At 35.1% G+C, this 18,265-nt stretch overlaps 2 protein-coding genes across 7 annotated transcripts; both read right to left on the minus strand.

Annotated features, from left to right (window-relative positions):
* Positions 1 to 2,013: 2,013 nt before the first annotated feature.
* Positions 2,014 to 13,413, minus strand: mfsd8l1 (major facilitator superfamily domain containing 8-like 1). 6 transcript variants are annotated; one of them, XM_044129784.1, is made up of 13 exons: positions 13,148 to 13,413; positions 12,835 to 13,029; positions 10,485 to 10,670; positions 10,300 to 10,362; positions 8,577 to 8,696; positions 8,343 to 8,422; positions 7,886 to 8,246; positions 7,510 to 7,583; positions 6,560 to 6,773; positions 6,295 to 6,417; positions 5,997 to 6,127; positions 5,280 to 5,462; positions 4,117 to 4,656 (listed from the first exon to the last, which is right to left on the minus strand). In XM_044129784.1, exons 2-12 carry the CDS (start codon positions 12,908 to 12,910, stop codon positions 5,301 to 5,303), a joined length of 1,590 nt encoding a protein of 529 aa, XP_043985719.1. In that variant the 5' UTR covers positions 12,911 to 13,029; positions 13,148 to 13,413; the 3' UTR covers positions 4,117 to 4,656; positions 5,280 to 5,300. The 6 variants fall into 6 exon arrangements, with proteins under 6 accessions (XP_043985720.1, XP_043985719.1, XP_043985717.1 ...); XM_044129782.1 differs by having other exon boundaries at positions 4,117 to 4,703; positions 13,148 to 13,410; XM_044129786.1 differs by lacking the exon at positions 13,148 to 13,413 and having other exon boundaries at positions 5,280 to 5,344; positions 5,381 to 5,462; positions 12,835 to 13,137.
* Positions 13,414 to 15,573: 2,160 nt separating this feature from the next.
* Positions 15,574 to 17,966, minus strand: polr2h (RNA polymerase II, I and III subunit H). Its single transcript, XM_044128902.1, has 6 exons — positions 17,791 to 17,966; positions 17,141 to 17,233; positions 16,682 to 16,765; positions 16,294 to 16,387; positions 16,112 to 16,195; positions 15,574 to 15,962 (listed from the first exon to the last, which is right to left on the minus strand). The coding sequence occupies exons 2-6, from the start codon at positions 17,211 to 17,213 to the stop codon at positions 15,845 to 15,847; spliced, it is 453 nt and encodes a 150-aa protein (XP_043984837.1). The 5' UTR covers positions 17,214 to 17,233; positions 17,791 to 17,966; the 3' UTR covers positions 15,574 to 15,844.
* Between the last annotated feature and the right edge of the window lie 299 nt (positions 17,967 to 18,265).

Raw genomic sequence — 18,265 nt, forward strand, 5'->3', positions numbered from 1 at the left:
GGAGAACAGTTGAAGTTTGACACATTTTAGAAAATAAAACACCCTTGTGGAGCATAACCCTGTGTACAGGCAGAGTAGACTCATTTATTCAGTCAGCAGAGGTATTACACAACCATGAATCCCCAATAAAACCAATGATGAAGAAAAACTCTTCCTGTCATGTTGCCCAGGGTAACAGATGGGGTTCATTCTTTTTGTCCTCTTACTTGTTCACTCTTTTACATAAACCAAACACAGTAAGCATCTCGATGTGACCTTTTAAAAAGAAGAAACTGGGTCATGGTATAACTAAGGCATGAGCTTGACTTGTATTGTCCTGTTTCCTTTGGCAAACCTTCTGCTGCAGTGGATCCTTTTATGTCTGTGTTGCCACAACTGCAGCACTCAGATTCATCCATTTTTTTTTTACATAACCATCTTGCTTTTGAAATGTCGCACCTTCCAAGAGACATGTATTATTAAACAGGACTTCAAGTGCTACCACTGTGGGACTTTCACGCGCTGGTGTTGGTGCCATCATTTTGATTTGACCACACGAGGGACGGTCTGTGCGAAAACATTAGGAATCCCCAGCACCAGAGCAAAACTAAATGTTTTATGCCTATGGTGGCAATTCAAATATTTTTAGAGGAGATTGTTTCAAAGATTCACTGTATAGAAGTTACTTTAAAAGCATCACTGCCCCCATCAGGCTTTTTCTGACCAATATCAATTTTCAGTTTTGTTTAAGGTCTGACTTGCAGACTCTCCTATTTTAGAAACAAAGAAAAGAGAAATGAATGATCTTAATTAGATTGATTGATGCATTTATCCATCAAATCTGATGTCCCCAACCTTTATCAAGTTTTCATTTAATGAAAAAAAGTATATCATGTCACATGAATGATTTATGTAGTTTCATTTACTTTTAAATGTTTTGGGAAATTTTATTATTGTTTAATAAGTTACATTATTTAAATTAGGCACTTTCAATTAAGTTCTTAGCACCTTTTTGGATTTAATCATAAACAATGCAATTTTAAGTTTTGGTTTTATAGATAAAGCATAGTCTTTCTAGGTCAGGTTACTAGATTTTGAATGTTTTTAACATTGGTTACATCTGTCAGTGGTCTTTCGTCATTCATGCTCTGTCATTTACATTATGCTCTCTGCACCTTTTAATTGCCCCATGGAGACCAATAAAGTGATTAAACTAAACTTAATTTCTATTGTGAATACATTTTCTACCTTCTACATTTGATACCCTCAACTAATAACTATTTAATCACTTTTATTTTATTAGTTTGGCATTTTTTGTATTAATCTTGGTGACTGGATTCTTGTTTTTGGTTAAAGTTTTTGGCAAAGCAGTGATTTTTACTTTTTACATTTAGTAATAGAGCAATACATTTCTGTTTTTATTTAAGCCTGAACACTTCTGTCTACATTTACTTTGAGGAAATTAGAATTACTTTAAGAATATTGTGTGATGTGCCAAGTTGTTCAGAAACTAGTTTTCATCTTTAAAGAACCATGAAGCTGCCAATATCTAGATTGTATTATTTCTCTTAAGAAGCCTGGCAACTATATGAATTTTTTAAATGGCTTCCCTGAAGTGATGCCCTCACACAAAATTTTAATGTATATGCATCTCATTTCTGATTCTGTGATAAAATAATGAATAAATGGAAATGTGATTTTTACAGTCTTGGGCGACTTTATTATTGTATCTCAGACGAATATTGGAGTAGTCTTATGTATCTCACTGAACATAAAAACCACATGATTTCGGATTGTTGTGTGCACGCATGACTAAATGTTGAAACTAATTTTGCTCAATATCTAAAGCAAAATAAAAAAAACATTTTGAATAAAACATCCAATTCGGTGCAAGCATTTTTTGTAATGCGACTATTTTCATTCCTTTAGCCGGCTTTCCTCTTGGTTATACAGATTTTTTCCAGATGGAAATGTTCTTCAAAATTAATTTAATAAGAGCTTATAGGTCATGTCAGAGATTTTGTTGGCATCCACAAAAAAACACTACTTGTACAAAGTAAGCCTTAATGCTTCAAAGAAATTCCAGTCTTGGGCACGCTCTCCAGACTACACCAACCCAGTTTTAGGAGGTCAATCATCGTTCGAGCCTGGGGAGTTGGAAAAAAATAAAAATGACAACAACAAACACTGAAGTCCCACTAAACTCAGTCTGCCCTCGCTGCCCCGTCTAGTCGAGGTAAAACAGAGTTCACCAAAAGTTCACGCGCCCATTATTGTGGAATTTGTTACCATAGGATTGTGATTGGAGAGGAAAGAGGAGGAGCCTGCTTGCCAAATTTACCCAGAAAAATTGTTATGACACACGACGTGTTCTGCACTTTCGAGCCTGATATGGGGGGTCAATCGTCGGTCAGAGTGTCGCTCCAGGCCAACTGTGTTTTGGGATTCTGTGTGTATGTGACGACCACAGGGTCTTAGTTAAGTTTAAAAAAAAAAAAACGGAAAACCCTAAAATATCTCTGTTACTGGCCCTGTGTCGTAACATCTCTGTACTTGCCCCGCCCAACGTGGAAACGGGTTCAACCAGAGTTCACAGTGACGAGCTACGCCTCTTTGCCACCACGTCACTAGGGACACAATGTTTTATCATAAGCACAGCACACTTAATCCTGTTTTCTGTTAGCGACGTCACAGCGACCCCTGATGGGTCCAAAACCACAGTCTTCAAAACTTCCAGCATCCTCTACAAGGTACACTTCTCAAAGGTTGTGGTCCATTTACGCTTAAAGAAAATTAATTTCTTCATTGGTTAACTTTTTTTTTCCCCATAATTTAACAACATTTTCACCCCCTTAAAAATTATATTTGTGTCTAGTCATTGTGCACCAAAGTGCAATGTCCCTACAAACAATTCACCAGAAATTACCAATATTTGCGCTTTAATAGCCCTTTAAAAAAAAAATAATTAATTGAAATATTACTTAAACATTGAGGACTTTTAAATTTTGAAAAAATAAAATGCATGCAAAAACTCAAAATCAAGTCTATTGAAATTATTAATTTTTGGGATATGTAGGAAAACTATCAATTGCATTAATATTTATTTCCAAAAATCTATTTTATGAAAAGCATAAATAGATAATGGGGTTACCAAGTTATAATTTTAGGTTTGCGAAACCATGTATTGCTTAGTTTATTACATTTATTTTAAATTTTGATTAAAATAAATGTATACATGAATAGGTCACTTTTTAAAATTCTAATGGTCAAATTGTACTTTTTTTTTATTGCTAGACAATTTGATATAAGATAATATAAAAGCAAAAATTTATGTTAACTGGAAATGTAAGCACATTCTGGGCAACCTAAAGTAAACCAATAATGGCAACTAAAGTTCCTTTTTTTTTTTCGCCCCTCTAAACAATTTTTAAAATCAACACTTTAAGGTCACTTCAATTCATCACCAGTCATAATTTTATGACTTCGGGTTTTTAAAAATGTGTGGTCCATACACTACAGGTGTTATAAGGTTTTTTGTTTTTAAAAAAAAAAATAACCTTTCTAGAAATTACCTGGAATTCTGTCAAACATATTTTTCGTAAAGCAATTTTTTCTTCGATGAAATCAGTAATCAAAAAAGTAAATAAAATCCATAAATATAAAAGACAAAAATAAAACTAAGTTATTTACCCAAGAAAACACTGTTCTTGGGTAAATTAAATGGTGAATAAAAGACACATTTTTTGATACATGAACACACACAAAAAAAAAAAACCCAAAGAACCATATGTTAACTGGTCAAGTAGACCATAATAAATTCTAATTTAAAAAAAATAAATAAATAAAAATATAGCGTCCCTATAATATTTCGTCCTTTTTGTGCATGCAAAACCCAATGAAATCTTTATTTCATCTGCAGTACTGTCTAGGAAAACGACAATTAGATTTTATACATGTTCCGACAGCGTCAGTAGAGCTCATGTCCTATACATGAGCAATTAACAAGACACACTTCCCTGGCTGCGGCCTCCCTGCATGTGGGTTTCAGTATTAATGAGGATGAAGAACAGAATAAAGACTAAGGGCGCCCACTCGTGTTAAAAGCAAGCACTACATTAAACACGTGGAAGAAGAATGTGTACTTAAAGTGTAAAAGTTTTATTCAGAACATTCTAATCAGGAGGGGAGAAAAAAAAAAAAAAAAAAAAAAAAGAATTACAGACATGTAATATTGGTGACAAAAAAAATAACACTTTTCCAATAATGGCAGAGAGTATAAATCAACCATACACAAAGTATACTCCAAATTTGACATCAACTGTGGTTCGAAGACAAAAATAAAAAACAGGAGTATTTAAATTTAGTACATACAATTTGTTAGTATTGCTTCCTGTGTATTTACCCACCAGAACAAGTGTCTAAAAATGATGCACATTGCACAGGTTAGTGTTTAATTTATTTCAGCCAGTAAGATACTAATTGGAAAACTATTTATAATTTAATAAAATGTACAAAAATAAACATTTAATCAAGTAGTTACAATTATACCTCTTCAAACGGACAGCCACTAAAATCCAGGTTTCAGTTGGTGAGCTGCTTTTTTAACAAGATGTTGTCACCTTGTGAACTGGTCCCAACCCAGAGGAAAGATGCTGGACAAGATACTTGTACCATGTTCTGATATGAAAATGGGGGGAAAAAAAAAAATAAAAAATGAAAAAAATCTGTGGAAGCAATGTTTCCATAGTGTTTAGTATACGAAGGCTGTACAGGTAACAAGAATAAATTCCTTCAAGTTAAAATACTACAATTGCAGTTTCTGCCATAAACTACTTTATTTTATTAATTTAATAAATATGCTTTTTTTTTCTTAAACTTCAAACTGTTTGTTTAATTTTTAAAAATACAGAACAGAATTTTAAAATAACTAGAAAATACTCATCCAAGTCTGCACTGAATTTGAAATTACACTGAATTTTCTTAGCAAATAAAGTGCTTTTAAAAAATTTATTAAAACAAAGATTCACAATATAATTTTAACTTAAATTCCTGAGAAAACAAAAAGTTTTCAAACCAGTGTCACAAGCAGCCCTTTATTCATTGGATAAAACTATTTAGATCAGTGTCTGTGGAAAATATCTCCTGTACAATTACTTTGATTTATTCCAATCTTTTTATTTGTTTTACACATGCAAGAACAATAATTTTGATTTAAAGAACTTTTAATAAGAGTCACCACTTTGTGTACAATAGTTTCTCCTTTTTGAGAAATGAGCAACAGAAACTTAAAGTTACTTTACCTTGCAAATGCTGCAACAGTTTCAGGTACTGCAACTGGGCTCCGAATCTTCCATGGGCGCCGGACCTTCCGCGGTCGCCGAATCTTCCATGGGCGCTGGACTTTCCGCGTGCTCCGAACCTTCCGCGTGCTCCGAACCTTCAGCTGGCTCCACCAGCCGGTTATATGAGAAAGCCAGCATAATCTGTAGAAAGTGCAAATAAATAATCTGGAGTAATTAAAAAGGCTAAATGAAAATGTTGCACATTACTGCAAGCAGAAAAAAAAAAAAAAAAAAAAATGCTTTTTTGTGGTATTCTTTAATAGTTCAGATCAAACTATATTCATACCAGACTAAGATAACCAGACTGAACACATAGACAAGTTCTTACTGGCCCTATTAGAAGTACTAATTTACTATTCACCAATGTAAGAGCTAGTTTTGTGTAATTTATTCTTAAATGCAAAATAGACTGACAATTATAAAATCCACCAACACAAAACCAGACACACATAATGCTACTTAAAATAAGATCTTCATTTGGGGTGTAAAAAGCTGCAGGTTTTTAATGATGAAGAATAAAAACATTCAGTTAAATTAGATGGAGCGTGCAAATAAAATTTTCACGTTTGTCTTTGTCTGTAGTTATTATGGAACAAAGTTTAAAACACATAAGCTGGATATATTTTCAATGCTTTATGTTCAGAACTTAGGACAATTTTATAATTTTTCACCTACCGTAAGCAAGATCAGAAGTGCCACCATTACGCCCACCATTATGTACATGTTTTCAGTCAGACCGCCTCCCCACAGAGGCCCCAGGATGGTGGCTAGACCCCCAACTGAGCGACGCACTCCCTGACTGAAACCTGTAGAGATGGTGACAAACACTTCAGCAAAAAGGGAGTTAAACGTATTCATCTTTTACTGATGAACATGATTGAGCTTCTGGGGAGCAGCCAGGTAAATAGGAAGGAGACATAAATCCAAAGAGAAACAGGTATTTATGCATCCATTAGATGGCGGTGTTACTCGCCTTGGGTTCTCTCTGATGTGACTTTGGAGAAGAGGGAAACCTGGGCCACAGCTACAAAGGGTAAACCCAGGGCCTGCAGAAAAACCCCAATGATGAACTCGGTCAGCTGCCATGCAAAACTACCTACAGAAAAAAGAAAAAGAGTAGGATCAAAATTAGTGACAGAATTTCTGATAATGGTATTGAAGTGTTTAACAAACTAAATTCTGGACTTTATTTGAAGCATCATCCAGTATACATACAAGTACAACAAGCTGAAACTGACCAAACGGATTAGCGAAAAAGATGAGGCACCAGATGCAGGAGATGTTGCAAAAGGTCAAACCAATGGCGAAGACCACCCGCTCTGTGACGTGCCGGCTTAGCCAGTGCACGAGCAGGAAGCCGGCTATCACCACCACACCTCCGAGGCAGTACATCACACTGTTTTCCAGCTCTTTAAAGTCGAAATATTTCTGGGTTAATGGTGTCACCATAGTCTGGAGAGAAGTAAAAAAAAAAAAAATTGTTTCAGGAAAATTTGCAAGTATAAGGTATTAATCTCAGTGTTTTCATTTGATTCCTATGAGTTAATCTTTAATCAAATTAAAATATGTAAATCAAAGTTTACAATGCTGTATACCAAGATGTGTTTTTATGAATTTACACCACCACATAATTATATCATCCAAAACATACATTAGTAGTAATTCCTTCACTCAAAATTAAAACTCTTACGTTATGCAGATTAATTATATTCTGAAAGGTTTTAACTGGTTATGGTTGTTAATTATTGCTTATATTAATGTTATTCCCAAATGAGCTATAAAAAGGTCATTCTTAGATAAATTTGATTTTAACAGCGAGTTTTTTCCATATTTCTTGATAGAGTTGATTGGAAGGAAAACTGTGGTTGAAAAACGTGCACAAACAGCAGTGACAAGAGCAGCCATGAGCAAACTGAGGCAAAACCAAATAAAGCGTTTTGAGATTTAAAATATTTGAAATGCAGATGAGTCAGGTCATCAAGAGCTCCTTTTAACATATACTAGACAAAGTACAACTCTCACATTCCTCGTTTTAAGCCACTTCAGAATCACAGATGACACCAGGAAATCTTACATAGGTGTAAAGAAAAATAACTTGGCCATTGCTGTGATCCAAAGTGAACTTGTACTCAAAGAATAAGAACTTGTTTTAGTACTAAAGTTACTCGTTGTATACGAGTAAGTATACCTCCAGCGCAGTCTGATTGAAAAGGGTGATGAACTGGGCAGCCAACAGCACAACCACTTCTTCTCTCAGGAACTCTGATGCAAAGACAACAGAGCAAAGTTACAGGAAAACCAAATTTCAAGAACTTGGATATGCCTTTCTTCAAAAGCTACAACAAATATCAATACACAATGACCTACAAAGTGGTCAAGATCACTATAGAAATTCCAAACTTTAAATCTGCAGCCATATATTGTTAAATAATGTTAATACTTATCCCTAGAAAGCAAGCAAACATATTTTGATACTTTACAGCAAATAAATTTAAGATTTTTATTGAACACATAATAACCACATAAAATATTTCAGTCAATTAAATACATACTCCATCAGTTACCTTTGCATGTGCTGGAATCACTGAGAGAACTGTGAAGATCATCAGTTGGCGTTGCCACAGGAGATTCAAGCGGTGAATTACTGTGACTGGGCGAGTTGCTTGATTCATCTGATTTGTGACTTTTGCACTGGCTGGATGTCGTCACAGAGCCGTAGGAGCCCACAAGCTCCTGGGAGGTCATTAGTGGCATGACCTCCTCCTCGACGACTTCGTCGTTGTTGTCTTCGCTAAGGCCATGAACGTTCTCTTCTTCATGGCGTTTTGAACTGCTATCGGTCTGCCTTCTTTCCGTAGGTGGCAAGTCCCAGTACATGAAGATCACAGTCAGTTGAAGTAGAATCCACAACAGACACATAAACAGCTGGAATGAGCAGAAAAGAGGATTTTTAGTTCGTAGTCAGGCATCTGTGAGCTTGTGATCAGTTTACACTATAATTTAGATTTTTTGTATCCTTACCCCTGGTGCAGTATATTTGTTGACAATAAAAGGACCAATGTGGAAGTCACAGAGTCTCAGAAAGATGTTGAATGCAGGACCTAAGTAGAAGCAAGGTAAAACTTTCATTTTGACAGATTCTGGGTAAGTGGAATCAGATGCAACACTGTCCTTGATGCGATTTAAACATTTTTTAAAAATTACAATAAAATTATTTTTATTAATATAATAATAGCAGAACACAGAAGCACAAACCAATTAGAAGGCCAGCCTGTCTACAAGCCATGACAGCAGCAAATACAGTGGCCCGGTCCTCCGAAGCAGTGCTTCTGGTCAGGAAGCCAAAAATTGATGAGCCAGCACCTGTACCAATACCTAATGAAAAATTTAGAGAAAAAATTCTCATGCTTTTGTGATTTGGTATGAGCTACAAATAAAAACACAAAATGTGCAATTTGATTTTAGGGGAAGTGGTCACATTACTAAGAACATTTCAGTTTTACCTCTAAGAAAATCTAGAATCAAACCTGCGCAACTTGGCATATTACTATCTTACATTAAATTTGTAAAACATAAAACACATACTCTGAAAATGAACAAGCCATTGAATAAAGCTTGTCCAAGTCCAACCCTTTAACTGCCATGAGGACGCCAGTGTCCCCACTGACCTGCATGTGACAATATTTGGGGCGACAGTTAAAAGGTTAAAAAGTTTATTAGGGATCAATGGTAAAGTAAGGGTCTAAAAATCCACACAAATATGCAATTTTTCTGGAGCCTATGCAAAGCTTCATTAGTAAAAAAATAACCAAAACAAAGCCAGCATTATAGAGGCTTATAAAGTTAGGAATAACAGAGAAATTCCACCCAACACTAATTTTAGCATGATGCATGGATGCATTCCATATAGCAAAACTTGACTGTCTTTTGTGTGGTCTTCAGTAATACAGAAGTTGACTTTGTGATGTACTCTGGATCACTAATTCCAGTTGCACTCGAGCATAAGGTCAGACGTTGATGGCTGGACATTCTTCTTCAGCTTTTCTACTACAGAGAAAAGTTTATGGTCCCCTCAATGATGGCAAATTGTCAAGATCTTAAATCACAGGTGTCAAACTCCAATCCTCAAGGGCCGGTGTCCTGCAGTTTTTAGATTTACCACAGGTACAAAATGGCTTAGTTACCTCCTCCTTTTGTAGATCAGTTCTCCAGAGCCTTGCTAATGACCTAATTATTCTATTCAGGTGTGGCGCAGTAGAGGCACATTTAAAAGTTGCAGGACAGCAGCCCTTAAGGACTGGAGTTTGACACCCGTCTTAAACCATCACAAAAATTTCAATTTTGTGATAAATTGCCTGTATACGTGTATGGCGATTTATCAGGTTTAGAGGACCCCAAAGCAATTAATTCACCCATTCATAGACATGCTGATGGTGGTAAGCCACATTATAGCACCAACTGCCCTGGGGCAATCCAACAGAAGATTACCATCAGCAGGCAAGAAGGGTAAAGCGTCTTTCCTAAAGACACAATGAATGTTGATGAAATGGAGGCTCATACCTCCTACCATCGTGTCCACAATCACCCCACAGTTAATGCATGATTTAACAAGGGCTATAACTTACAAAGGGCCAGGATAAACTGAAGGTTTCATTAGTTCTGTTTGCCAGATAAATTAAATCCCGAAAACTGCATTTTGTATTTACTTAGGTCATCACTTAACCAAAGACTTGAGGAAAAAAAATAAAAAATGAGGGGGAAAATACCTTTTCTTTTTCACCCATCTACATGCTACTAAGGCCAATAAACATAATGAGGCTGGTGGCAATGTTTACAAATTATGTCTGTTATCTCATCTACAACCAGTGCTATAAATTTTCAAAAGTTAATAATGTGTTGGGTTACATCATCGTAAATTATAAAACTGATTCATAGCAGTGCTATTATTTAATAGGCATCATTGTGAAGGATGACTTACCAGCTAGCAGTCTACTTGACAGTAAAACCCACTTGGAGTAGCCCATGAAGTACATAAAATTACCTGCAAAAGAAGCGTTAGCAAATCATGTATGAAGTAGTTTTTCTACAGAAGTATTGGAGACAACTGAAGATAATATTTGTAGGCAAGAACAGAGAGTATGATATGGGGAATTGAAGACTTACCAATTATCTCAAAAATGTTGCAAAGCAAAATGATTGTCTTTGTTGTCCGTGTCCGGTCAGACCAGTATCCAAACAGCGGTCCAGACAAGAGCCCACTCAGGCTGAAGGCTGACAGGGCCAAACCCAGGAAATAAGTGGGTGCCTCTAAAGTCTGCAGATACCTCCATATTGTGGGTAATATAACAGCTGAAAACGGATAAGAAAACAGGTTTTTATATGTAAATATATACATTTCAATTTTACTGCCTGCTGTGAAAAGGCAAAGCATTTCATTTGAGCATCACAAAATTAAGTATTGCTGATTTTCAAAATATAACATTATAGCTTTGTTAGTTTGAAAGTGTTCTTTATATTTGTAAAGTTAAACATACAAATTTAAATACTTATCTTGATAATCTTAAAGAAATCATTAAACAGGCTTTACAGATACCTGCAGATCAACTTTCCCTTAAAACAATCATGTCTTGTGTTAAAACTATCAGTTCTGCTTTACTGAAAATCTACAGAAAAAAAGAGGTGGGAATAAAATAACTGTATGGTTGATGTCATTATGTTGTACCGTTAAATCTTATCAATTTATATTCCATTGCGGGAACTGCAGTCAAACTTGCCCAAAAGAAGGGGTTCCTGTTAAATGCAATCTAAACTCAATGGCAAAGTCAGGTGACGCTCAATAAATCATGCTGAGAAACAATGTGATTACTCAATCTCTCTTGAAATCTGGGTAAGGCCTGTTTTGTCACTTGGAGAAAGATAACTCTGCGAGTTCCCCAACACAGTCATCGTCATGGACATGAATATTTGCCAATACCAAAATCAGGATGTCATTGATTTTGCTAAACTCTTTGATTGCAAAACAGCTCTCATCATAAGACTACAAATGATTTTCTTGGGCATCCTAAAAACAGCCAATAGCTTAAAAAATATAAATAGACCTTAAATATTCTGTTAAATCTCATTTAGCAATTTAAACAATGACCAGATACTTCGACTACTAATAATAATAAATAAATAAAAAACTTAAATGAATGAATTTTTTAATTATTTGTAAAAATGTTCTAAAAAGTAGTATCTTGTTGACTCAAATTTTGACATTTCCATGAAGTAATCAAGTCATCTGGATCAACTACATCCTAGCTAAGGAACTGAAGAACACCTCTATATTCACCTCTAGCTTTTGTACATCCCTTATTATATATGAACCAAGGACTTTGAAATTGCTTATTCACTTTAAAAGAGTTTCAAGTTTCACAAGGACTAGACTAAAGTCCAGTTGTGTTTTATTGAAACTTGTAACACCTTCATACTGATTTCATAACAAAAGGCTAGTACCATCTGGTACAAAATATTTAATAGTGACAAATTTTGTAATACAGATTTATATAAAGCTCTTTTACCAATGGTTAGATACAAGAAAATGTATTAAATATTTTTTTAGCCACAGAATTTGGGCATCTTTCTGTCTTTGACCCAAAGAGTGTGTAACAGCTAAAGACAAACTGGGCCATGCAGTAAGACAAGATAGGAAGGGCTAGAAGAAGCTAGAAGCGCCTGACTGAAAAAGCAAGACGTCAAAGTGTTGCAATGGCCCAGGCAAAGTCCAGAGCTCAAACTTTTGTTTTAAGGCCTTTGTGTTGTTTTTTTTCCTGCTTTTGTGCCATGTTCCCACAAATCTTCCAGTTCAAAATTCTGTACTTTTCCAGAGTGAAGATTCTAGAGCTTTCTGGGATGTTTTGTAAATAAACCATACATTCAAGTATAAAACATTTTCTTCAAATATTACAGAAAAAAAAACAAAAAGGTGAAGTTTCCTGATAAAAAAAAACAGGATCATCTTGGGGCGATGTCATCTGGATATTTAGGGGCATTTTTACTTAATTCAACACTATTGAAAGTACTTTTAAACTAATCTCTGTTTGAAAGAGAATTTAAACTTGATCAGTTTGTGATGTCTTGTACATTATTTCGTTTAAAAATATAAATAGGGGGTAGCATAAATAGGGAGTTGCATTTTTTAAGCCATTGCTGTGATTTAAATTCACAATCTAGGAGAGTATGTAGCATAAAAATCATATAAATAACAATAATATATTTTTTGTTCATTTATTGGTTGAGATAAAAGCTGTTAGTAAAATTAAACATATACCCAAGATGTGATATGGCAACCGAAGATAGAGCATGGCATTTAAACTGACTGTATGATCAAATCCACTTCCTTACCTTTCAAACCAGCAGTCAACTAGCGTCTTTGCAGACTCTTTTAGAAGACAAGACTAAATGTATTAATTTTCAGACACTACTGTCATTGTCCGTCTAATACAGCGCGTCAGTGAGCAGTTCAACATCTTACCATATTCCACACCGCTAAATAGAAAAATGAGTCCAATGGTGGCGAACGTCAGTTTCTTTTTACGTTGATAGTCCATTGTGGTTGACTTAATCTTCTTTCACAGATTTCTCAAGACATCATCGTCTCTACATGAAGTTCTGCTGAAATAATCCTGTGTGCCGGGTGCTTCCAATTAGTGCCGACGGAGATGAGATCCTAAAGACAGGAGAAAGAAAACCACTAAGAGCGCACTATGTTTTGCTTTTCAGAGCAGCTAATAAGCATAATGCGACTTGTCAAAATTTTGTAAAGTCTCAGAACAGATTCTGCTTACCGCAACCAATCCCTACGCCACTAAACACGTATAAATCTGCCTTTTATGAGATTACATCACTTCCGGTCGCACAAAAATGAATGACGTCCCAAATTGTAACCTGAATCTTCAGTCCTGTTTTCATAAATAAGCATTCAAATGCATTTCGAATGCATTTGAATGGAGTCTCTGAAAGTAACCATTGAAAAACCTGACAAATGATAAAATTCACCAATATGAAAGTGTGTTAAATAGATAAAAATGTTTTAGGTGTCAAAGTCCAGTCCTGGAGGGCCACTGTCCTGTAACTTTTAGATGTGCCTCTGCTGCACCACACCTGAATAGAATAATTAGGTCATTAGCAAGGCTCTGGAGAAGGAGGGGGTAATTAAGCCATTTAATTCCAGTGTTTTGTATCCGTGCACTGCGACAGACTGGCGACCTGTCCAGGGTGAACCCCGCCTCTCGCCCGGGACGCAGCTGGAGATAGGCACCAGCAACCCTCCCGACCCCATTAGGGAAGAAGGGTGTTCAGATAATGGATGGATGGATGTATCCGTGCACATCTAAAAACTGCAGGACACTGGCTCTTGAGGACTAGAGTTTGACACCCCTGTTTTATCCTCTTTGTAATCTAATTAATTTTGTCATCACATACAGCTCATCAGTCAGTGCACTATTTTTGTTTCAAAAACTGTACAGCAATTAACAGAAACAAAATACTATGGGATTTTTTAAGGTGGCTGGTATTAGTGCTTCCAGTGCCTACCAAAAGTATTCCTGCTTGAACTTTTTCACATTTTATTTCACATATTTCTTTTGCATAATATTGTGGTTTTATATGACAATATTATGCAACATTAATTAATTTGACCATTGTAAATTAACACAATGGAATGGAATGAAAATAAATGTTCTTCAAATAACAGTTATTTCACACAGTCTGAAAAGTGTGGTGTGCAAATGAATTCTGCCCCATTTAGTCTGATGCCCCCCAAAAACATAAAGTGCAACCAGCATGCTTCCAGAAGCAACCTAATTAGTAAATAAATTCAGATTGTCTATAATTTGTATTTTGTTGTTCTGTGTGGGTCTAAAATGTCTCAGGGAGTGGTTGTGCACAAACACCTTCATAAACACAGCAAAGAGGAGTGAGATAAAATGGTAAAGATGGAGAGATCTAAATATGGGCATCCACAGATATAAAAACCCTGTTAGAGACTTGAGGTGACTTTAAAATATCCCCAAAACAAGTGTTTTAGGAAGGGTGTATCCACACTACAATCTGTATCGAGATTGTAGTAGCCAATGTGAGACCCCCCAAAACCAACTGCAGCTAAAATTACAGCCAAAAAGGGTTCTTCTAATTAGGTTCTGGGGAACTAAATATACTCTCCACACTTTTCAAAATTGTACACGTGACAAAAAAAAGAGGAAAATTACATATCATTTTGTTGTTTAAAATTATTAACTGCTTTGTGTGGTTCTCAATTGAAAATAGATTTACTATAGTGAAACTCAGAAAGTGAAAATAAGCAAAGGGATATGAATACTTTTGTAAAGAAATATGTTGGACTTATTTGAACACGTTAAAAGCATTAACATTTATGTGAGATGCTAGTGTGAATTGGGGAATCTAATGTTTTGATTTACCAATTTCCATCTGAAAAACTAAAATATTTCTCATTTATAAAATGAGCATATATTGTACATGTTGTGCATGCAGGCGTTTTACTGCATCAGAAAATTCCATGTTAATTAAACGTTTACTGGCATTTATCAGGAATGTGAGTCACTGGTAACTTTTCTCTATCCTGTGACATTCATTACAACAGGCTTACACAGCTCTGTCTGTGCACAAAAGCTGCTTTTTCTTGCCTTTAATTTGATTTGTAGTCCCCAGCATCATAGAATTTCAGTTTGTCCCCCATCTTGAATTTTTCATGGCCACACCACTTAATATTCAAAGTTGATCTTACAAATCTTTAAGTTGAGTGGTTTGTCTATATATGAAATTGACAAGATGGTTGTTGTGAAAATGTGACAAATGAAAATGAATTATGTAAATGTGAACTTAAATTATATCAACCGTCATCCCCTTGAACAAAACTTCTGAATTGGAGGAAGATGTCTCTGATAACATTTTTGATGTTTCATCTCACTATTACAGCCAGTCTCGCTGGTGTCATGCTGTTAAAAATCCAAATAAATATAATGTTTGAGGCGAATATCTGCAGGTTTTAAGAAAAAAAAAAGAATAAACCCCCCAATGGATCAAGATCCTTATGGAATTGTTTGGTACTTTGAATGTTTGTTTTAGTTGTAAAATATACACTACAAAAAGTTCTATCCAGACCTGAAATCAAGACGTAGAAACTCTGGTAAATGGAAAATTGTATACGTGAGAAAAAAAGATCCACAAAACAAAACATCATCCACGTTGACCATCTGTTAAACATTATTTTTATAAAAGAAATATTTATTTACAATTGCTTGAGCATGAGATTGTATCTGTTCATTTTTGCCAAAGTCTTGCTTCTGTTGAAGCATTCTTATGAATCAAGACACATAGAAAATATGTTTCCAAAAGTATTTTTCCAATAGAGTCCATGTTATCCTTCTGTAAATTGCTCCAGACCTAAATATGTGAATTTCACTGTGACTTCAAAGATAGATGACAGAAGAGTGCAGTGAGTGGGTAGGCCAGTAGACCGGTGCTCAGAAGGCCAGCTTTTTCATAAGAAGGTAGACCCTTGAGTCCACTTCAAAGCCGTGAAGGTTGTTGGCGTCTCCCTGCAGCCTCATAAGCAGACCTCCATAAGACACATAGGCAGAGCTGAAAGTATAAGCACATCATACAATTACTTTTTTCATTTGCTATATTTTCATGAGGACTTCATGTTTTGTATTATGCATACTAAATAACAACTTCATTTGACTTAATGTCACTATCACTCACTCATGCTGCACTGCCAGCTTACTTACAGACGTGTTGCTGCTTCAGTTGATGTTTCATCGCCTTCAATCTTGTACACCTTTCCATACATCACATACTCAAACTGGTCTGCCCTACAAAATCAAATGTAACTCTGTGTACAAACTTCAAAAGCATGATGTTGCTCACTTATATTAACATGTAGAAATGTATGCAGTGGAAAATGTCTTACCGAGACGGTCGATCATCCTGAGGGTTGTACTCTCCATCATCTGGTGTTCCGTCCTCATATAATGTGCTGGCAATCACCAGTCTGAACTTGTCACCTTAATGACATAGAAAATGAAATGAGAGAATGATAACATTATTGTCTTGACAGATAGGATGACATAGGTTTACTCTGGATTAAATTGTTACACCTATTTTTTTTTACACATCTAATTTGAGCAATTGAGAAATAAAACAAAATCAGCCCATTGCACCTTATTAGAAACCAATTGACAACAGACGAAAAAGTACATGCAAAACAGTTACAAAGCTTTCGATTTAACTAGATAACATTATTTCAAAATAAGATTTTTTATAACAACCATCTTGGACAAAAGCAGTTGAGATCTTACCAAGATCAACAGGATATATCTGAATGTTCACATCCAAGATGAGGTCCATCTTGAAAGATTCACTTTCACAATGTAGTCGAGACACTTAAGACAAACAAACAAACAAAAATAAAACAGGTAAACAACATATGCTGTCTAGAAATATGAGTGTGGTAGTGAGACACACTTTTAAACGATAAAGTTTTCTAGAAGATTTTGATTTTTCATTTAATCCTCCTGAGATTTGTATTTACTTATTTTATGTTGTTTTGTCACCACCAATCAATGGGCTTAATTGACTGATGGTTGCCTGGGTTAAAAAAAAAACAAAAAAAAACACATGACACCCTCATAAACCTAAGCAGAGACAGGATCAATAAATCCATGAAAACCATAAATAATTCAGTTGTGTAAGCCTTATATTATGTGCTTTTGTTTCATTTCCCTCTTGTGTAGGGTTTTTTATTTCATCTCAAATACCTCTGTCAAACTTCTTGCCATCTGGATCAATGTCTTTTACATCAAAGATATCTTCAAACAGAATTCCAGCCATTTTGTGTTAAGTTTGACTTCCTGGAAGAAATAAAATAAAATAAAAACAAAAAATAAAAACACGAGATAACAGATATCCAGCATCAACAAGAGGACACAATTTACAACAGCAACATTTAAAACATACAGAAAATGAAATAGATATTTACAAAAATTCATGGTGCCTAAAACTGTACAGTCTACTTTTCTGGTGTTGAGCAAAATCAATTGTATTTTTTACTGATGCTCAAACCGCAGTCATGCTTTTGCCTCTTCTTGATTACTGTAATTCCCTATTTGTTGACCTGCTTAAAAAATTCCCTCAAACATCTCAGATTATTACAGAACAACGAATATAATTTTACTCCAACTCTTGTTTTTTTGCATTGATTACCCGTGGTGTGTAAAGTTGATAACATATAAATTAAGATTTAAATGTAAGATTTTCAACCAATATCTGGACTTGCAACATCTTATTTTACAGAGCTATGTATTCCGTACGCCTCCCGTACAAATACATTTATTTCTACAACTTCTGCTGCTATGTTCAAGCTAAATGCTAATTTTAGCATGCTTCCCAGACCATTTTTCATACTTACCACAAACGCTGTTCTTGAAATAGACTATAAGCACAATAAATATACAGCCACCCCAGGTGATTGAAAAGCCCCAAGGGTAGAATATATGTACTAAATTTGTTAACACAATGCGATTTCATTCATAACTATCTAAACCATAATAACCCGCGGAGGGACAATGTGCTCAACCTCTGACACAGGAAGTACTTCCACACAGAAAATAACATGCAAAATTGGTGAGATTTAAAATGACAAAAATATTGAAAATTACACAAAAACCAGTCCGCCCATTGACGGTAGTTAAATATTGACAAATATAGATTAACCTTAACAATTTTATATATTCTTTGTAGTTTTATGTTGCAAGTGTATTCCACGTATTAATTTTAAGAAATAGAAAAAAAAAACACTTAACAGAACTTAGGTGTGGTTTTATTTTATTTTATTTTTTCAAAAATAATAGTTTTATAAATTTTTGGGGGATAAAACATAAGCG

This window comes from Gambusia affinis, linkage group LG10 (assembly GCF_019740435.1).
Source record: "Gambusia affinis linkage group LG10, SWU_Gaff_1.0, whole genome shotgun sequence".
In the NCBI taxonomy this organism is placed as follows: domain Eukaryota; kingdom Metazoa; phylum Chordata; class Actinopteri; order Cyprinodontiformes; family Poeciliidae; genus Gambusia; species Gambusia affinis.